The sequence below is a fragment of the Acipenser ruthenus genome, chromosome 11, assembly GCF_902713425.1.
Source record: "Acipenser ruthenus chromosome 11, fAciRut3.2 maternal haplotype, whole genome shotgun sequence".
Lineage (NCBI taxonomy): Eukaryota > Metazoa > Chordata > Actinopteri > Acipenseriformes > Acipenseridae > Acipenser > Acipenser ruthenus.
In genome coordinates this window covers 8797891-8820828 of record NC_081199.1, presented here as the reverse complement: position 1 = coordinate 8820828, position 22938 = coordinate 8797891, and the positions used below count along the sequence as shown (strand labels likewise).

General features: G+C 39.0%; 1 protein-coding gene across 1 annotated transcript in view; it reads right to left on the bottom strand.

Annotated features, from left to right (window-relative positions):
- Positions 1-22699, bottom strand: part of LOC117426400 (rasGAP-activating-like protein 1) — a 54239-nt gene extending 31540 nt beyond the window's left edge. Inside the window, exons 1-7 of the mRNA XM_059033282.1 lie at positions 22144-22699; positions 20722-20778; positions 14602-14715; positions 12121-12182; positions 8027-8156; positions 3340-3421; positions 225-365 (exon numbers count right to left, since the gene is read on the bottom strand). Coding sequence (XP_058889265.1) covers positions 225-365; positions 3340-3421; positions 8027-8156; positions 12121-12182; positions 14602-14715; positions 20722-20778; positions 22144-22208 — 651 coding nt within the window. The 5' untranslated portion in view covers positions 22209-22699. The remainder of the gene's footprint in view (positions 1-224; positions 366-3339; positions 3422-8026; positions 8157-12120; positions 12183-14601; positions 14716-20721; positions 20779-22143) is intronic.
- Positions 22700-22938: the final 239 nt, after the last annotated feature.

Sequence of the window (22938 nt, the reverse complement as noted above, 5' to 3'; positions counted from 1 at the left end):
ATAACGTATACATCACGCATCAATCAGATTTCTCTTTGCACTGCTCCCCTGAAAAGCTCACTTACCGGTATACTGGTTATCACAGTGCTATGTCCGCCTCTCTGCTCCTGTGCAGAACTGACTACCTGTACTGCTGCAGGAGGGTTCATCATGCTGTACTGTATGTGACCCTCACTGGGGTTCTTGTTGCTAGGTTGCTAGCAGTGTATGGTAAGACGGCTCACCTTTCCCAGGAAGTCGTTCTTTCCCACCAAGTCCCAGTCCCACACCTCCAGAGTGAGGCTGCGCCCCTCCGCCTCCTCGGAGCCCTCCAGCTCCAGCTCCAGCACCTCATCCCAGTGAGGGAAGCGTGTCTTCTTGATGATCTGAGTCACAAGCACACAGATTAACCAGATCCCTACTCTCTAAACATGTGCAAAACAAAATCACTTGATATGAGGCATGCTTGTAGAGACTGAGATGTACTAGGGAATTTGAACGTTGTAGTGCCTTTTGGTGTTATACAAACAAAATATTTAAAACATTTCAGGTAAGAAATTCAATATTAAATATGGCCATCCCCATGAGTGAAATGACAACAGCACTCTATGAACAGTCAAGGAGCATTCTGTTTATATAACAATATACATGGTATACAATATACATGTATGGAAAAGAAAGTGTGTTTGAAGATTAATTAAACAAATGCATTACTTTTCTGAGACCAAGCTCTAGAACTTTCTGTATAATAAACTAATTGATATTAACTTATTTAAAAAAGATAGAATCCTTTCAATATCAGCACTTTTTGGAACAAAAACCTCTTTCACATTTTTTCAAAACTAATCCCTGTAACTGTTGAAATGCGATCCCGACTGGAACAATAGAAGTTCAAATGTTAAAAGTATTATTTAGCCTGGTGGTGTGTGCAGTAGGTTTGTGGCAGTTTTCCAAACATGTAAAGAGGTCCGACTGAGTCATCTTCATGTTTGTTTTATAAAAAACTAATGAACTGAGGTTAATCGCCCCTAGTTGTTGTCTCTATGGTAACCCTGACATCTTGATTCAATTAATCTACTTAAGGTACAGGCAATAAGATGATAAATATAATTTAAGAGTAAAAGGAAAATATGAAAAGTATAAGTACAGAAAGATATGCGAGCACAATCTTCTACTACAGATGCACAATGAATGCAAAGCAGTTAACTGCTTTATAAGTGCTTTCTGGAGTGGACGTTTTGATTTTGAACTTAATTAATTTGTCACTGTAATGTTTGTTACAAGTTTCTTTCATTTTTATTTAATACCTACGGACTTAAAACATGTTAATGAGAATAATCTGGATAATAAGAGCCTCGGCACCACCCTATTTTATTCAATAACAAGTTCTCTAGAAGCTTTGATAAATCCAAAGATTTTCAGACACCGCATGGGTATTAGTATGAAAATCCTTTTTTTTCTTACCCTATTTTTATTCAAGTTTATTTTGAACTAATAGTGAAATGACACAGTTTTGTATTTTTATCATGATGTCAGTCCAAGTTTGTACCACTATACAGTAGAAGTTCACTATTTTAATAACGGCTAGTTCTATATTAAGTGCTGGTTAATCTAGATTGTCTATATTCAGACTGTAGGGAGCTGTAGGTGATAGCATGGTAGAGGAATGTAAATATAACGCAAATGGTTTAAATTCCAGTTGTTTTTCTCGAGTTCCTAAAATAGGCCTATCCAGTACGTAAATTAAGCTCTCATTGCTTCAGACTTTAGAGAGCTCTTGTTGCTATAGAGAAGGAGAGGGTTGAGGCAAGGGTTAGGGTTATAAAAAAACTGACTAATATCTTTTAAAAAATCTAAATTATCAAGTGGGGGATCACAAATGTGTGTGTTTCTGTATGTATACATTTATATTATTTGTTTATTTTAGCAGACGCCTTTATCCAAGGCAACTTACAGAGACTAGGGTGTGTCAACTATGCATCAGCTGCAGAGTCACTTACAATTACGTCTCACCCGAAAGACGGAGCACAAGGAGGTTAAGTGACTTGCTCAGGGTCACACAATGAGTCAGTGGCTGAGGTGGGATTTGAACCGGGGAACTCCTGGTTATAAGCCCTTTGCTTTAACCACTGCCAATATTCCTGTACATCCTATGTAATAATTATTACCCTTAACTATGAAACACTCAATAGTGCTGGATTTGGAAATAATAAAAAAAAAAAAAATACAATGACAAACGTTTCCACTACAAGTCTTCAAATGAACTAATGTGAAAAAGACTTCTGTACAAAAACGTTTGTCTTTAAATTTTAGTTTCTTTCAGCTTTTCTAAAGACATCATTCTGTGCTGCATAGTATTTATTGTGCAATTCAGAAAACAACAACACTTTTACATTGAATAGCAGTTTGAGTCGAATATGATTATATGATTTATAATAAGTGAATATGACATGTTGCTTGTAGTTGTCTCATCCAAACTGCACGCAATGACATATTTCACACAATAAGAGACACCCTACACACAGCATATTAACTTATAGTACTGACGCTGTGCTTTCATATAATCAGTCCGTTGTTTATCTGTTTGAGTGTACTTGGTAAATACTTCACTCACTTTCAATCACATGATATATTTTTTTCTCTCTTAACGGCTTAATACTTTAAGACTTCTTTCCACTAACTCTCTTCAACAGCAAAGTTCAATTGGATTCAACCGGTGGCTATGGACCTAGAACCTGAGTGATAGAACATTTCATCTAAATCAGCATGTATTTACATGCTGCTCAGGGGACTAGCACTGCAAAAATTGAGGGTGTTATATATGACATTGGTTTCTTTCACAGGGGCTGATAAGCATAAAACACCAGTGCGTGCGCGTGTGTGTGTGTGTGTGTGTGTGAGGTATACTTACAAGGCAGTTAGCTGGATATCTGTCAACAGATAATACTAACACTTGTTCACAGCTGATTAGCACAGAAGCGGTACCTGGGGAATAGGCAGTTTATGTGTTTGTGATCACACAGAAAAGCACTGGGCTGCAGTGTGGAAGGTACAGTAGTGGGTTTGAGTATCTCAGTGGTTAGAGAAAGAAATAAAGTACTGGGCTGCAGTGTGGACGGCAGTGGATTTGAATATCTCAGTGGTTTGAGAAAGTGCTGGGCCGCAGTGTAAAAGGTAGTGGGTTTGCACAGGTCAGTGGTTAAAGTAAGAAAGATAGAAAGCCAGCACTAAGCTGCAGTGTAGAAGGTGGTGGGTTTGCACAGCTCAGTGGTTATAATAAGCTCTGGGCTGCAGTGCGGAAGGCAGAGCTAGAATCTGCAGGGGGGTGCTGTCTGTCCGTCTGTTTGTCTGTGCACTCACTGAGGTCTCGGCCGTCCTGTTGTTGAACAGTATCCTGGCGAAGGGGTCGGAGGTCCCAGAGATATCCCGAGGGGCCAGGTCTCTATGGAGACAATCATAATGCCACAGTCAGGGTGAATGAAGGAACAGTAATAGCATATTGTAATAGGGTTTAACTGCATTACAGTACATGACATGTGCATAGGGAAAGGTAAAGTTTAAATACTATATCAAATATTTATAAGAAACATTTTTTAAATATGTAAACTTTCATCCATCATTCAGGACACTCTTTTACATTTAAAATGTTTTTTTTTTTTTTTAAGGGGTAAAATTCTGCCTAAATAGCAAGTAAAATGCCTAAATAAGAACTACTATTTAAAATTAATTTTCTTACCTCCTACCACAGTTCCCTGTGCTTAATATATTTAAGTGGTTATGAGTAAGCCATTACTTAAAGCCTTGTCAGCTTGACTTGAATTTGTACTGTAACTCCAGACTCTTAAGTTATATTTAGTTACCAATGACTTTAATGATTATCCAATATGTAAAAAACAAAAACACGGTATCTTTCATTAATCCTGGCCTTTTGAATTGACCCGACCCACAGAGATCTTTAGTCTCCATGGTTACGGAGAAGTAATAATCTCACCACCAGATATAACATCAGGGTGTTTAATCTTAATGTAGATATCAGAAGGAGAGGACTTCTGCTTGGTATGAATTCTGAACAGATTCCTTAGAGAAAAACAAATGCAAATACTGTTCGAGCACTCTTTTTACGTTTTACAAAATTCATTTTGTATTAATTTAGTAAGGAGTTTTTTTCCAACCGCATTGGTGATTTATGAAATACAATAAAAAATACAACGGGAATGGGTCCAAGTTATTCTCAGCTCTGGTGATTCAGTCAGTGGAATGTGTTAGGATACATTGGCAGCTGAATAAAAAAAATGTTTTTCATCCATAGCTATTAAACACTCAATGGCAGAATATGTAGCAATACAAAAAATAACATTCACTGACAAACAACGTGACTAAACCCTACCAAACTGATAGCACAAATAATAAAAGATTTGTAATAAACAAAACAGACCAAAATGATTACTAAGACTTATTTTCCAGCTTTCCTGGAGTCTACATTTCTCTCATCTGTTAGGTTGTTGGTACTCTGTGCTCACAATAGCGGCTTTGTCTCATTTGATAAATGTATTGTTTCTTCTTCTTTCGAGTAGATCTTGTGATGCTGTACGTATTTTATCTGTAAAACTGCAAACATTTTGACAAGAAGTCCTTGTCAATGTCTTCAGTGTGAAGTACTACTGCATTTGATAAATGTGTATTCTATAGTAAAAGCATAGCAAAGTACGATAGCATAATAAAGCATATTTTAGCACTGTAAAGCCCAGAGAGGTATGGTAAAGCATATTAAAAAACTTGACAAACTATGGTAAATGCATAGAATAACCATGAGAAAAGCATGGGCAAACTGCTAAATTATTATTGTTGTAAATTTTTATAAGGGTTTTGGAATATGAAATACACAACAAAACTGGACGATTGTCACAGCATCTTTATTCTAATACCACAGAGCATCTAGAGGGATCAGTGTCACTGAATAATAAACGCATTCCCATGAAATGTACGTGTTGCATACATACATCCACAAAAACCTGACTGATAAAAGAAAAATGACTTAGCAGGCATAGCAATGTCACATGCACTGGTTTATCAATCAATGCAATGCTTATATCTATGTCCACTGTGCTTTTTAAAACAAACCCATGATTTCATCAGGCTTCTCTGTTTAGGAACTGACTCAGTGAGTTTAAATAAAGATGCAAATGAAAAACAGAACTTACTTGGAAGAACCACAGAAGGGAAACGAAATGTACGATTCAAAACCAGACTGACAGAGAAAACAAAACAGTCAGGCTGTGCCCTCATCCCTGCTCAGTTTGAATAAGCCTTTAAGAAAAACACAAAGAAGTTTGGGTCTATAAATACAGCCCTCTCCCCCTCTGGTGAGCCATACTGCGGTAATGTATTCATGTGTGTTTGGATCTCTTGTGAATCCAGTGCAAAGGCTTGAAACTTCATCAACCAATGCAGACTTTGGAGAAGATGTTTTTTAGCTTTATAAACCAAAACATGATGCAGACATGACTATTCCCCGTTGAAGGAATACACCCCCATCATACTTAGTTGATATTCATCAACTGTTTCTGTATTCATTTGTATTTGGCATGTTTTATAAGTTACCAAGCAATTATACTTTGGGGTCAGTCTTTGAGCAAGCCTGAGCAAGGTGGAATTTCTGTATGAGGCAATTATAAACATTACCTTGGTGTGCACTTGCAATTCCTTCCCTCCTGAAACAGAGAGTCTGAGATTTTCAAATGCAAATTATTAACAAACTCACTGTTTCAGGGGGGATGAAATGACAGGTGCACACCCCAAGTTGCCATTGTCATTCTTAACTCATTACAGAAAATGAGACCCAACATGCTGGTGACTTTATTAAACACGAAAACAATGACATTTAAACAGCACATTTAAAATCCTTGTTCTTAACATTGCAAACCCAGGACACACACACAACCATTGGGCACATAGCCACTGCCACATTAATAGCTGATACAGAAAACTGACCTAAAACTGCAGTGTCAACTTTAGCTTTACCTCCATATTTTGGCATTCTGTACAGACATTATTTAAAGTCAGAGTTAGAAACTCACACTAGTCCTGCACCCAGAATTGCATTTCATAACCCCCTTGTTTAGGTATTTAATTGAAACGACCAGGGCAGTGCCAGGAATTTGAGCAATCGGGCCCCTGCTAAATGCGCTCTGAATTGATCACACTTATCATGATGCTGAACGCCTCACCTGAGTCTGTAGGTTTGTTATTAGGAGTTGTTCATGCAGCTCTAGGTGGCCTGATTGCACAAACACACTATTAATATATTGTACTTATCCCATGTTTTGAAACACAGGACTAGGGGCAGGGCTGGTAGGAGTAACCTGTTTACAGTTCAGTTTATTTACATTCATCTAGCATTAGCTGTGGGAACACACGCTTCTTTCAATTAAAACCTGAATGCCACTACATAAATCTGTGAGATAGATACAACTGGGAGACAGATCTTGCAGCTACTCGCAGCAGCAGGAGGTCATAAATACCAGCTTCACGTGTAGCAGGTAGCTCAGGATGAAAGCACAGAAATTCAGAGAAATGAATTCTGGAGAACAGCGCTGTCATCTCTGAAGCAGTGATGGATGTTGTAATAAGATAAAAAATGAATCTTGCTGACCTACAGAGTGATTACGTTTGTCAAGTTGCAGCACAATAATAATGCATCACTTCACAACCCAGATGAATTATGAAATACCCCTGCTGAACACATGTGCTTTATTAATAACTAAGGTATGTTTGCAGAGGTCCAGGGTAATAATTTGTGGAATCTAATGTCATGGATTAGAACAAGGACTCCTGTTCTGTCCTGCTAGGCATGGACTGGGTCGTTAGTAAAGTGTGATTCCTGCATGCCAAATCTAACACGTAGTGAAGGTTGAATTGGTCAAGCATACACAGCAGAATGGGTTTGAGCTCAGCCACTGAGACATTAACTCTGTACTGACCAACTGTTTCTCAAAAGTAACTGAAATTCAACTATGATGTCCGTTACTCTTATTGCAATATTATTTTTGACAGCCTGTGTTAAGGTGCTGTTACGATCTCTTATATATATTCAAGCTCTGCACCTTCAAGGTTTATGCTTTTTGGAGACTGACGTCTATCCCTACTTCCCAGCGGAGGATATACATTGTGGGTGTGATGTTCCAGTGAATGGAGTAGGACATGCAGTTAGAAAACAGCTGCTAGGGGGGCTCCCGAGTGGCGCATCCAGTAAAGGCACTCACGTAGAATGCAGGATGCGCCCTATAGTCTGGATGTCGTCGGTTCGAGTCCAGGCTATTCCTTTGTCGACCGATGACAGGAGCTCCCAGGGGGCGGCACACAATTGGCCGAGCACCGCCCGGGGAGAGGGAGGGTTAGGTCGGCCAGGGTGTTCTCGGCTCACCGCGCACCAGCGACCCCTGTAGTCTGGCCGGGCGCGCGGGGGTGGTAGCAGTGAGCTGAGCTAAACAAAAATAATTGGACACTATTAAATTGGAGAGAGAAAAAAAATAATAATAATAATTGGCGACTACTAAATTAAAAAAAAAAAAAAAGAAAACAGCTGCTGCTGTTAATTAGTTTAATGCAATCCTATCAGAACCTTATAAGAACTAAAAATACAAATCGAAACTTTTTTTTTTTAAAGGCCTGCACTATAGGATTAAGGGTCAGGTTACTGTAAAGGGACACAAACAAGATACAGATACACCTGTTTCTTAAAACACAACAATACCATTCGACCATAAGCCTACATCTCTTCTTTTAAAAACCACATTCTATTGAACTACCGTAGCAAATATCCACACATACACACACACAAAACATTTGCTAAACAAACATAACCTCCCTTCTCTGTGGGACTATATCTACAACAAGGCCAGGCCTGTGTATCTATTTACATCCTGGGCTTTGCTTTGGCAATTTCCCATCAAGAAACCAGGGCACACTACTTTGTTGCATCAGGAAATAAGACACTTATTATTTGTTACCTCCCACCCCTGCCCCGGCCCAGCCTCTGCCCCTCTACCTGGCCTCGATGACGTGGCAGCGCAGTCCTGTCCTGGGGGGGTCTCTGAGCAGTTCCAGCCCCAGGTGAATCTCACCCTGCACCTCCTCGTCTGGGTCCACTCTCGTCAGGTTCATCCAGTTATCCAGCCCTGTCAAGAAGCACGGCTCTTATTTATCCCTGAACACTTCTACCACAGACAGACTTTAAACCGAAGCGTTTTACACAAGTCGTTTATTCATTTATGTATTTAGGACCACAACTTAGTGCTTGCTGTATGACAACCATAATGTCCCTTAAGTTTCCCATAGTAAAAGCATAGCAAAGTGTAATAACGCAGAATAAAAGCATGATAAAACAAAGGCAAACATCGTAACTGATAGTGGGGTATGGGAAAGCATATTTAAAAGCATGGCAAACTATGGTAAATGCACAGTACAACCATGGGAAATGCATGCTAAGAACACAGTACAGTGCAAAAATACTGTGGTAAACTTTTATAGGGGTATATCAACAGTATGTACAGTATAGTATAGAATAAGACATGTGAATGAATAGAAAATGACCCCTAAATGAAACATCGATTTCTGGTTTGGTAACTTTATTGGGTGCTTTCTTCCCTTCCTTCCTGTCTTTATATAAGGAGGCTGTGTGGTCCAGTGGTTAAAGAAAAGAGGGCTTGTAATCATGAGGTCCCCGGTTCAAATCCCACCTCAGCCACTGACTCATTGTGTGACCCTGAGCAAGTCACTTAACCTCCTTGTGCTCCGTCTTTCGGGTGAGATGTAATTGTAAGTGACTCTGCAGCTGATGCATAGTTCACACATCCTAGTCTCTGTAAGTCGCCTTGGATAAAGGCGTCTGCTAAATAAATAAATAATAATAATAATAATAAACATACCATTGGGTATTCCTACAAGAAACATCAAGGGCAGTAGAATGGATTGGGATGAACATTGCAAATGGTCCTGGTATGGTAGCACAGTGTTACTGAAATAGATTCCTATCTAGGGTGTCCTGTTTCAGGGCTGTGTTCTTGTCCCTCACCTGTTTGTGAGCATGAATTCACAAGCACCAAACACAAGATGTGTACAGTATGTATCTAATATAGAATCCCTGTCCTCAGAACAACAGATATTTACCTGCTGTCCTCACCGGACCCTCGTGAAGAGCTTTTCTCAAGAGCCTTTTCCTGCTTAAATCATTTTAAATAAATTACCCTACCAAAAGCAACACAGCCACCAACTATCTGAAGTGCACTCACTCAGTGATTTCAGATACAGAAATGATTCTGAAGTAGGCCGCAAATACATCCTTTTCATTTCTCCTGTAGTTTCCTGATTTGCCTGTTGTCTTTTTTTTTTTTTATCAGTGCGTGTTGATCATTTTTTTGGGAAATGAATCTGATTAGTTGGCAAAAGAGGTGTAATCATCAATAATAGTAATTGATGATAATAACAGATAATAACCAACAACAACAAAAGCAAGACCATATGTAGATTCTTCACAAAAGCCAGTAAATACAACTGAAGCAACCGTGCAACTCCGCTGAATGCACCTTTTCTACATTTCTAGTGACAGGGAGTAGGAGGGGATGGCAATTACATTTCTACACTTATGTCCCATTCTTTATCCCCATTAGTGTGACCAAGCCCATCCATACATCTGAGATACAGAGTTGCATCTTTGATGAAAGGAGATGGGTTGGAGTTTAGTTAGTTCACGCACCTGCTGACTCTACGGCATTGGGCCATTACAACCCCTTTACGGCACTACAGATTTCACAGCTGCATGTGCAGCATTTCCAGTACCGGGGTCTGTGTCAGTATTATCTTGCTCAGTGGGCTACCTATGTATCTTTTTAGTATTGTAGGTATCTGATTATCTCTTAATAAACCATGCTTATTGTAATTTTAGTTCTATCCATTTCATTTTACAATAGCAGCCATATTCCAGACTACAGTACAGAACTGTAGTCATATTAATTCAACATCATTATTACTCACTTCGATTTTTACATCAAGTCAGGGATTTATTATACAACTATATAATAAATAACAATTCATTTGAAGCAAGGCTGGAGTGAGTTAAGGTCATCATGAAATGAATCTACTTTGCTTTATAAAATAACTTGCCTTGTGTTTAAAATTGCAACCTCAATTGACACCCACGATTTCCATTGCTTTTACCAAAATATTTCTATTTTTTGGCGGGGAGGGGGGGGGGAGGGCAAGTCATAAAAGTTTTGTTTTCAAAATGAATGAAGTTCAATGCGATATAAACCAGACCTTAGCAATCCGGTGGTACTTTGACAGACTAGCACAAGAAAACTAGAAACAGACTTGCTGGTGATGTTAAATATGGACTACTGTGGGAAACTGTCAAACTACCAGTACAGAAAGAGGAATTACTATTTCAAGACATGTGATATTCCCAAAATTCACAACAAAAGTGGTATAAACCATGTCAGGTAGCAGTTTTGAGTGATGACATTTTCCAGTGACAAATTCCGTATAGGGCACAGGGGCAACGTTTTCAGAGACGAAATTTTAACAGCGTGAAACTGGCAGTGAACTACTGAGGAAGCTTAAATGCTCCTTCCTGTAACTCATTTCTCTCTTTCAAGTTTTACAGCATTTATTATTGCTACTTCCTTGCGCATGGTAGTTTACAGACCTATATAAACAAATAGGTGCAGCTGCACCACCACCCTGCTCAAGCAAACAGTGTTTCCTTTCCAGCCCTCACTTTGGAATAGGGTGAATTTGGAAACTAGTGTCAATAGCATGTTGTTGAAGGATCTGTATGGTTCTTCCTCTCGTCTTCAAACAAATGTGTATGCTCAAAGACACGCTACTCTGTCTAAATATGCAGCACATATAAATATAGATTTAAATAAAGCAGGTATATTTTTCTTAATCCTATACATCGAACAGATTCAAAAAGAATCCCCAAATCTAAAAATCCATTCAAAGGCCTGGTTTAGTTCATTCTGCAGTCACATGATTTGCTTGAGGGACATATTCCTGAGGCTTGCCTCTTAATACCCAGCCCAGCTCAGCATTAAAAGAGTCCATCTTAAAGCATGTGAAAGCAATGGTTAGCACTCCTGTAAAAGGGAACAGTGATAATGTTGCCAGTGCTAATAAGAGGCTAAAAAATAGATCTTAAAGCCTTGGTTAGCAATACTTTAAAGGAGCAGATTCTGAATTCACTCAAAGCATCTTAATACAGCCTTATGGAATGTCATTTGAATCTACTTTGGGAAATTGGGTTCTGGGGTCATGGGAATTGTGCTCCCCCCAGCTTTGCTTTCATCAGACCAGGCTATATAAATCATTCTTCCTAGAAAGGAAAGACTGCTCTTTTTCAACATCTCGGGAAAGCCTGTCCCAGACAGACATCACAGGAACAGGTCTTCTTCATAACCCATCTGGCTTAAATTATCCGGGTTTGGGATATTCAGTGCTGGCTGTCACCCCCCCCCCCCCCCCCCATTTTCTCTCTGTCTCCCATCCTACTACCCCCCAAACAAAAGGCAAGCATGACTGTAAACCACAGCAGAATAGATCTGCAGGATGTGGTCTGTTTTTCACAAATACAGTTTCACATTAAATTTATTATTAACATAGATATGATTAGGTGATGATAAGAAAACTCATCAGGTGTCTGACGATACCAACTGTGCTGCTTCCGTTCTGCGTCTGACAGAATTATTCATTTAGTTGCAGGTTGTGTGTTGCCAGGAATGAGACCCTTTGTGACGTTTGTTCATCCGAACTGTACCGCCTCCTGTTATCACAGGATAGCAAGATTTGGAATCTCATAGAAAATGAATTGAAAAGACATTCCATCTGTCACAATTCTACATGAAGGTATTTTGAATGCTGAAGTACTGTATTTAAGGAACAACCTTAAATACAGTACTTCAGCTGGCTACAGCAGACACCATGAGAGCGAGCAAACTGTTTTTGTGAAGTAGACTAATGTGACCCCAGACAAAACCCATGCCTCCAGAGGTGAAAGACATTTCATTCATCTGCGTCAGACCGTTTGAAATCTATATCAAATATTTTTTCAGTACATTAAATGGATGCTTTTTACACTCCTCTTACCTTTGCCTTGGGAACCAATCGCTTCTTTGTTTAAAGAGATTTTTCCGATGACATCATCATGGCTGGAAATCAGGAAGAAAGGATAATAAGAACAAGAAATACCAAAAACAGAGCTTTCTGTGAAATGGGTGCACAGACTCCATCATATATCCCAGATCTTACTAGACTGCACATGTACAGCACATTGTTATCATTAAAACATGAGAAAGCTGTAAACACTGTACAGTACAGCAATGTACTTCCATGTAAACCTTCTCATCTTATCGTTTTATTATGTTGGGGTGGGAATCAGTTTACTGATAAATGTAACTGATAGTGATAATAAAGTGATACTATCAGAGGTCTACCTCCATTGACTCCCATTATATTCTGATTATGACAATTTCCATGTGGTGATAATAAGGGGAGGGTGACATTAACAGGAGTGATAAGCGGTTTGTCTGTGTAAGGGCCTCCACTATATCCCTGTTTGTCTAGTGGTTTATGGTGTCTATGAAACAGCTCTTTTATTGTTCTCTAAAAAAGGACTATAAACCATTGATTATCCATTATATTACACCTGCGAGGGACCACAACGAGTGAGTTAGTGTTTTGTCAATAGTACCTGAAACTGAATATCATGTTCTGCACAATCTTCTGCCAGAGGTCAGAAAGCATTCGCCTAGGGTCTACTACCACACTTCTTCTGGAATTTCAGCACTGGCCAGAACTGTCTTCAAGCTGTCCAGCTCTAGCTGTACACCCTCAGCTAGACTTGCTTGTTAAAGAGAACTCATTTACCAACAACATTACCACTGGCCCCCATCTTGTGAATGTTTTTGATTTTGATATTTAAAACACTGCGGACTCAAAGACTAAAGAGCAAGTTGGTGCAGGAATAAAATATATTTTTTATCTTCATAAATCGCTAGCTTCACAAAGCTCTACTGAGGTTACAGGGGTCCTTTTTACTTACAGAAAATGATACAAACGAAGCAATAAGTAGAATATATTAGTAAAGATAAGTGATATTTTACCCCCATACCAGGTTCCTCCTGCTTCCTGGTAACTGATCACTTCCTGTGCAGCCGCATGGTCGGTTGCAGTGATTGGAGTGACTGATCAGTGCTACAGGAAGTGACCAGATACAAGGAAGCAACAACAGTTTTGAATCTATGGTGTCATATTTAGAACCACAAGATGTTCAGCACAATAAAAAATGGAGCTTGATAAGGTTGCCAGTGTGATTAAGAGGTACGGAAATGGGGTTCCCTCTTTTGTTAAAGTGTTGTAGATAACAACATACACATAAATCTGTCATGCTATTCCACTGACTATAAAGGCCTCACATGTATTTTCAGTTTAAAACAGGGCATCTGGTCCTACACTGGGTAAAAGAAAGTGATCAGTTTGCTCGTCTTCCCTTCCAGGAAATCTGTTACAATTGCACAGCATGGGCTATTTCATCTCAGCAGTGTCTACGGGGCCAATTACCTTACTGGCTGCAAAGCATGTCAGTCATTAGAGGAAGCAGCCAGCCAGGAAAGAAAGCCCTAAAGGGGTGGGGACAATTTCACTCTCCAGGTGAAATGACCAAGAAAGTGCAACACTATCTGAAAGCAAGGCCTGCAAACAGAGATTACTTTGACATAGTGTAGTTCCAGGTGTCATGTTCTAAAAGAGACATTTGAGACTCATACAGTGAATGGATGTGCATGGCGTGGGAAATCTAGGGATTATTCTGTGAGCTGCAGGCAATTTAAACGCCAGAAATGAAAAGTCACTTTCTTACATTGTACAATCCAGGCACATCTTCTCAAAGGAATAAAACAGTTTAAAGGGTCGAATACTGATAAGAGACAACCTGAGTAGTTCTGAATAGTTAATTTATTGTACTTGCTAGTTTTATAACATTACTCCCCACATTTCACCATGAAAATGTGTTTTGTCACAAAAAATAGGGCTACAATATCAATATATACATAAGAACAGTTCTATTATTATGGGTTAGCATCTATTATTCTACAGTCTTATCAAGGACTGCATGGAAAACATACTGTATCTGTTTCTTAATAATAAATACTGCTGGATCTCAATAAGCACCAGGCTATAATATTACCATGTATAACCACCTGGCTATTATGCATGAATTCATTTCTATCAATGAGCTGGAGAGTTTAAGTCTCAATCCGTTCACAGCCAACAATGATTTCCAGTCATAAAGACAGGCAATCCGCAAGGATCATTAGCTTAAAGATCACTGGCGGGCAGATGGGACCTGCAAACACTGCAACACAAAGCAGCCCTCCCTGCTGAGAGGGACGGAGAAGGGTTGTGAAGGTTGGTTTTCACCAAGGTGTTTATCATTTGCTGTGTTTCGCAGCTTGCTACCTATACACTGTGGCTAATCAAACTTGTATTAAAACCTGGAATGGGTGAAGCTGCTGTGCAATCACAGTCTTATTTCCATCCTTGCACTGAAGATCGTTCAGGGTCCCTTACCCAATCGTGTCCTCATCCATGACATAGAAGGACAGGCTGTGGAACCCCATGGGCAGGTGGAGGGTGTACTCCTCTCCCCAAAACGGGTTCAGATTCTTCCACACTGTCGCTGTCCTTGGATAGGAAAAGAAGCAGTAACATTATTACATGCACTGGCTAAGTGCAAGCTCCGAGCAGGCAGGTTTCCACCACAAATACATTACTCACTATACATATTTAAATGTGCTTTATTTTGCTCTTATCTGCCCCCTATTTTACTGCATTTAATCCTGTACTTCAGAATACTGTAATCTGCCAAGCGTTTAACCTGTAGTATTTTGTATTTAATCATATCCTGATGTAACTATCACTATTATCTGCTGTATTATTGAATTGTGGTTTGTCACACTTGAACAAAAGTTATTGTATTTCTTGCTCGTATTGTATTACTTGTATTGTAACACTTGAAATGTATTTGCTTACGATTGTAAGTCGCCCTGGATAAGGGCGTCTGCTAAGAAATAAATAATAATAATAATAATAATAATATCCTTCAGAAAAGGTTAAGGATGAACTTGTTTATGGCACATTACATTCCTGGAATAGTGTTTGATATTATGACCTTCGTAGAACATTATTATTTGATGCCATAACCAAGGGTAGAACCGAATAGTTATCTAGTTGGATAGAAAAGTGACAGCCGACCTCAAAAACAGGTGGCCGACGAATCGCACGTCACGTGACTGTGAAGTCATTGTGGGGAGTGCAGTTTTAGACAGACAGAAGTGCGGTTGCGGCTGCAATTCATTCCCATATCAATAACATTAATGACATTAATAAAACATTTTGGAAAAATTCCATTCAGTTTACATTATCAAATACATGATTCATTCAACCTACAGTATTCAACAAAATGTTCTTATGTCGTTATATCAAACTTTATTCATCGTTCATCAAAAACCTTCAATAGTTCTGCAGTCACAATCAATTCCCTGTAGTGAAGAAGGTGACCTCAAGCCAATTAGGCACAAGAGAGTCTCCCTCGTCAAGTGAGCATATTGCTGCCACTACACATTATTGATATTGACTCCTCATCACTTTAAATACTCTGATAGCCAGGTAAATGGTTATTGATGAGACCAGTAATTAAACACAGTAAGTTGTTTTTTACATGTCCGATATTATTTGACGGTGTTTGCAATCATTCGGTGGGATTTATTCCAATGTTGATTGAAAAGTCCCTAGAACAGTATAAAAATGTTTAAAAAATAACAGAAATTACATTTGAAGGAGTTTATTCTTTGTTGCACATTAGATATTTTCGAATGAATGTTGTATAAGAAATAACTTCTTTGCTAGTGTCTTGTGTATATCCTTAAACAGTTATCAATCAACTATACTTGGAATGGATTTTTTTCTCTATGAAATCCAAACCTTTTAACTATAAATGTTGCTCAGAAGTTTAATGACAAGCGGACACATGTGAAGTGTGCCTCGACTACATCCTCTTCCCAGGTGATTTCATCCCCAGCGTGGGATAATGATATTCTCTACAGAACAGATGCTATTCAAAGTGTGCATGGTCCTGTCCCATGTAGTAGGAATCAACAACAGGATATAACTACGCAGATTATAATCGTGAGATTTATTATATATCGTAGGACATCTTCTAAAGGAGTTGAAGAGAAAAGTGAAAATCTATTAGACGCCCCACAACAATGATTCCCTATGGCTAATGTTACTACCAAAACCTGCCTGCTAGGGTCAAGTAACACAGATTTACAAACAGCATAGTCACACCATGCATTTGCACTTAAATTCAGCCTGGACCTTATTCTCAGGTGCATGGGCTAATACATAAAAAATGCAATGGATTCATTACATTTTCACAGAACACAGACTATCCCCAAGCACCTGCCTTTGTGTTTATCTGTGGGCTTGTATGACACCAAAAATATTTGTTTATAGGAAACCAACAGCGTTTTCACATTGGTTTAAAAGTACTAGACTGCTGAAGTGTGTAAAAACAATGTTAACCACACAAGATAAAGTTATACATACTCTGTAGTTCACCTACCTGCGGTATATCTACCCAATGCTACACAGCTAGGGAATTCGATCAACTGATACCAGTTGGATTCCTGGATTACATCAGCCACCTATCTGTGGTTATCCCGGGATTATACCTAGAAATAGGTGGTTGATGCAATCCAGGGTGATTCCCATGTAAAATGCAGATTAAAATCCAGTGTGGTTTGCCCAGCCAGAAACAGGTTGATCAAATTGATTTATACACAGTGCAATAGAACTCTCATGAACATGCCAATAGAACTACAACCTAATCAACTGAATTGCATTTTAATCTGTACTACTGTATGCATATTTAATAAGGTAAATACTTAATGAAAAAAAATCCATACGCTGTAATAAAGGTGCTGTGGAGTTTCATTTTTCATTACTTGTCATCCATAACTACAGTATGAAACACTCAATAGTGCTGAATTTATAAATACTAAAACTCAAATCCAATGACAAATGTTTTGACTAGAAGTGTTTTTCAATGTCTTCAAAACATGTGAGTTTCTGTTAGTATTTCTTTCTTGGTTGTCGGTATAAATAGACAGCATGAAGACAAATGTGCTTCACCCATAAGCACATGATAAAATGCAGATCTACAGCATGAAAAAGCATCGTAGTTATGAAAATAATCGTTTCAGGTTCTCTCTTCGCACTGTCTCATGATTTGAATGGATTGAGGAATAACTTTTCACTTAGCATCTTCCAGACAAGCTTGAAGCACCTCAAAGGCAGGTATAAAGGCAGACTTAAGAGAAAAATGATTATATTGCAGAATGCTATCTCTCCTTCTCTGTATTTTCAATTGATAGATATTATTGTACAGCAGTGATCAAATGTATTAGAACATCCATTTGCTTCTGTAGTTTTGAATTGTAGAGCATATGAAATCAAACTACTGTCAAAATAGGCAAATTAGTGATTGCCTAACTTAATTGATGACTTAATAGGCCACACCTGCAATTCATTTAAAATAGTAAGAGAAAAGGAACACAGCCACAAATGGTAAAATGCATGAAACGTTTTAGAAGTTGTTTAAGATGCCTAATTAAAGCACAAAGTGGTTGAACATTTTCACACACGAGTGCCTATTGTTTCTATATCACTGATTACTGAACGCTAATTGAAATTCTCACACCCAGAGGTCTTCACGCTGGCAGGTATATAAAGGATATAAATAATTCAAAATCAAATTCAAAGGTGCTTTATTGGCATGACCATTATTCACAGTATTGCCAAAGCAATGCATACACAGTACATCATCTTGAGGTGTTCTATTAAATGTGCACACTGCTGTATGTCTGTAGGTATCATAGGCTGTGGTTTGTTCTCCTCAGTTCTGACTATTTCAGCATTGTAAGTGTCTTAAATGCTTTATGGTTACATTGTGTATTAAGTATTTAGTATGATTTCAGGTGCATTAACTGATCCCTCGTTATTTTTAGCTGGGGTGCAGCACATGCATTAATTGTGGTTCAGTCTCATTGCACTGAGGATTGCTACGGTTGTGACTGAAGCATCTGCACTTACTTGCACTTTTAACTGTATTTGCACTTTGTCCTGAACATGTCCTGAACCCATTTGTTTTGAAAATGGGTTACACCATTGTAGCTTTTTGTGAACTATTACCCCTAGGACTATGACCACTGATTATTAATGAAGGCTTCAGTTAGTCCCTTAGTTTGACTATTGCAGAGAGAGAGAGAGAGAGAGAGAGAGAGAGAGAGAGAGAGAGAGAGAGAGAGAGAGAGAGAGAGAGAGAGAGAGAGAGAGAGAGAGAGAGAGAGAGAGAGAGAGAGAGAGAGAGAGAGAGAGAGAGAGAGAGAGAGAGAGAGCAGCACACGCCATAGCTGGTAGTGTGCAGATTCACTGAGCTTTCTCCTGCTGTAATAATTTATGCACTTTGCTATGGTTACTTGCTCAGGCCTGAAAGGGCAGCACTGGATCGGGTTCTCAAAGCAAGCCCACGCTGCTGTTCTTGTGATAGAGGCAGGCTTAGCACAGACACTCAGATCACAGGGGCCACACGAAACAGGTGCAACAGAGGCAGGCAAGCCACTCTGCAGCAGTATTCTACCAGGCAATTCACACAACACCTCCAGGGCTGTCTAGGGCATTGCTTCTCTGAAACTGCTGACAACACCTCGATAGTTTTCTATAGAAAACAGCTTCAATTACGAAGCAAAATTCTCAATAGAAAATAAAACACTAAACTTTAGACAGGTACAAGCCTTTCAGATATAATACTGTTGAATTGTAATACTTTATAATATCTGAGGTTATGAATCGACATATTTAAATCTACAGATAGCTGCACAAATTGCCACGTGGACTTAAACTTTTTCAGCCCCTGCACCTGGGTCGGGCTAAGAATTTTTTTTTAATCTGCTTAACTTTGTAATGCTATACATGATTTAGATTTTCTTCTACTGTTTTTTTTTTGTAAGAGTCCCGCATACAAGCACATGTGCTAGTCTTGCATGATTACGCTTCAATGATCTTCTCACACCAATCAGAACCAGAGTCCAGTACGGCTGGGACAACCCAAAACAAAACCTGTATTAGATGGGGAAGCAGTGCAGAGCTGAATGGAATGAAATCTCAACTGACCAGTTAGCACAGTGGGTCTGTAATACACATCTATACGGGTCACTCTTTAACCCTATATTGATCCACTTTATATTCAGCTTGCTCTGTCTCAAGTGGGGATGGTACATACTGCATATACATGATGGTGTTTTTGTATTTACAGAAATTGCAGTTTGTTTGTTTCAAAGAACTGTATTGCAGATAGTCTTGGTGCGTTCTTCTAGTGCTCAGAAATGGCATAAGTCGACAAGACAATGTGTGTAAATCAACTATGAAGGATATAAAAAAGGCATTCTTGAAATAAGTGACCCTGAACTGTTTTCTCCTGTGGTGTGATCTGCATGACTGTATGTTAATTTACTGTATCAAATATTCATGCTGAGTTTTGTCTTAAGCGAACCGTTATCAAGATATAGCCTACATTACCGTAACCAATCACAAGCCCAGAATGATCCATCAGCAGGTCAACATGAAATTCTTTCTGACAATTTATTAGAACCTGCTAATATTGGGTTAGGCCACTGCTTGCCCTGAGCACAGCATTGACACGATGTGGCACAGACTCCACAAGCTGCTGTAGAGGTTTTAATCCATTGTTAATATTTCATGCAATTACTCTAGAGTTCTCAAACCATTCACACACTGTTCTGGTCTGGTGAATGGGTGCATTACCGTCTGGGTACAACTGATTCGCCATGATGTGTAAGTAAACTACAGCATTCGTTCAGCCTTCCAGAGTAATCAAGGGAACCAGGGCATGCCAGGAGAACATGCTCCACACCAGAGCACTGCTAAATCGTGTAGACAGTGCCTAATGAAATGGCCAGGCTACTGGATACCCTTTTTTTCCAGATCTATCTAAAGTGATGTGCGTAACATGTACAACACTATACCCCTGTAACAGTGGATTTCCATCCCTTCAAGGGATAATTACACATGGTAGATAGCATACTTTTTAATGGGCTGGAAACCATGTCGACTCTATTAATTTCTTTAGAAAAAAAAAACAAAACACTGACAATAAGCTCTAGGTGTTAGACTAATGTGCTAGGCTAAAAGAGCCATAGAGCATGAAGCTTTGAAGAATCCCACTTTGTGAAAAATGGAAATGTGATTATCCTGTAAATAGGTTCAAATAGCAGCCAGGTTACAGCTGTAATGACTTCTGTGAAGCCTGTACAACTTGCATGCATAGCTCACCAGGATACGATTCCCTGTAAACAAATAGAATTATCAGTAGAGAAAGCAACTTTGTCTCATTTTGTTTATTTGAGCAGTGTAACAGGGTGGAGGCTGGGACCGTGACACAGCATGTGGCTTACATAAAAGTAGCTTTGCAAGTCGTTTTAAACCCATTTCAAATGCCTGTGTTAATACACATAGGAATACAGAGTCCAGTGCATTGCAAGCTAAACCTTTCACAAGCACAAAGACATGCAATATCAGTTCAAATGAAAGAAAAAATTAAAGACTTACCTGGCCACAACTTCATTATCCACTTTCACTATGCAGTAAGGATCACTAGTACCGGAGCTGCCATCATGAAAAAGACACAAACACAAGCCATTGTTAATGTGAGTTACACATATCTCATAATGCAGCCTCATTGTGTACACATGCCTATTGCATTGCATGGGATTAAGACACCTCAGACCCCATCCTGTGCCATTGCATTCAGTCATTGTGCAGCTAGTGTCTCCATGCTTAAGTCCATTCACAGGTTATCTGAATAAGTCTTTATGCACTTGCAAAAGTTCTGTGAAAACCACATACCCTGAAAATATTGCTGGAAACTGTGATTTGGGGGACTCAAGTATATTGCACTAAGAGACAAGCCTTGATGATATCGACACAGGGATATTTGAGGAATGACTCAAGAGCGACAAGAAGGCTGCAAGACGGATGCAGTTTGTGGGCCTACAGATGTACCTGTAGAGAATGTAAACAAACTGGAGAGTCAACGAGTCTGTTTTGTTAGCAAGTTCTCAGAATTCCTATTTCAGAATAAACACATTGAGGTCAGCTTTACCTATTGCATCCCAACGCTTTTGAAGACAGAAAATGGTGCAGAAAACATAGTCATTTCTGTGGGTTTTGTAAAGGCAACTCGAAACTTCACATCGCTTGGGGTTTTTACATGTACCTCCTCTGATTTCCCACAAGAACTGAGAAATAAGACTTGGTGATCGACTGCTTGCACGACAGCATGATTGTCACTGACTAAACCCACATGAACAAGTCATATGTTCCTCAATGCTGCAAACTCTCTTACCACGGTGCGCATTTGCAAAGGGTAACTGCGCTTCAATAGCATGCATTTAGCGTGCTCCTGTGAATAAACGGGTGTTTTTAATCCACGACCCCTAGCTTTCTCTTATGGACTGTGAGTTCAAGTTGCACTATCCTTCATTGCACTTCATTGTATGATTTTACATTACCACAGAAGAGACAACAAAAAAACACAATTTAAAATCATAATACAGAATATTTCACATTTGCCAACATTTTCGTTTTGCAAAACATGGCAGCATTTAAGTGTTACGCGTTTTTTATGTTTGTTTTTTGTACCGTTATATTTAGCTAACTGGAAACCTGTTGCTAACTGTTGAATTGCCTGTAAAATTCATGCATAGATATGCAGTGTCCAAAACACTGCACGCATAAACGGCAATCCATTTCTTAAAAGTATGAATTACTCTGTTGTGAATATAACCTAAACCTGCCTACACATATTCAAAATAAAATCAACATATTTTCAAAGTTGTAATATCTGACTTTTTAAATATTGTATTTTGAAATAACGGGGAAATGGTTGGAATCGTTTAAGCGACTGGATTGTAGACTATAACTACAATTCTAAAAAGATTTTAAAAAAAATAATAATAATAACAAACTTACACGTCTTTAGCAGGTAGATTTCTTCCTTCTACAATTCGAAAATACAAAGAAGTGTTTTTGGCCATTATGATTTTTTTTCTACTTATTTTTGTTCGATGAATGCACTTTCCTTTAATCAAATCGTACTGACATCGAATTTTCTCAGCGTTAATGGTGATGCTGCTGCACAGCTAGTTGCCCTGATGGTGAGCTGCACACAGAGACATACTGAGCTTTTGCTGTATTGGCTCAATTAAAAAAAAAAAAAAAAAAAAAATCCGGGCACTGCATCAAAAATCGGAATTTTCCCTTCTTGCAAAATCAATTAAAAACGCAGTGTTATGATGTACTGAGAAAAAGCGCAAAACCTCTCAATCTCAACCTGACACCAGTTACCAACTCAAACCAGCCATGGAGTTGTTGAAACATCCACGAGCTTGTTGAAAAGTGCACTTTTCTGCACGTGGTGCAGATTTTGCAGACGGGGCGAGCGACATTCTGCGGTGCAAATTAAAGGTCCCTATCAAGAGATGAAGACGGCCTCTCGTGCAGGCACTTTGATGAAATGACAGGTAACACCGAGTGGAGCTTCGCGTAACCGAGACTGTAAGACTAAGCTTCTATTCGTTGCTGGGGTTTTTGTGCCCCCTTCAGACCAGAGCGCGTAAAGTCGTTCCAGGGAGTATTAGCTAGTTTGATAGTACAGTCATTACTCGTCCTCTGTGCAGTTATGGTGAATGCAAGGGATCCGCCGCTCATCCCCATCTCAAAAAAATGTATTGTTTCATATGTCCCACGTTGAGATAATATTCTCCT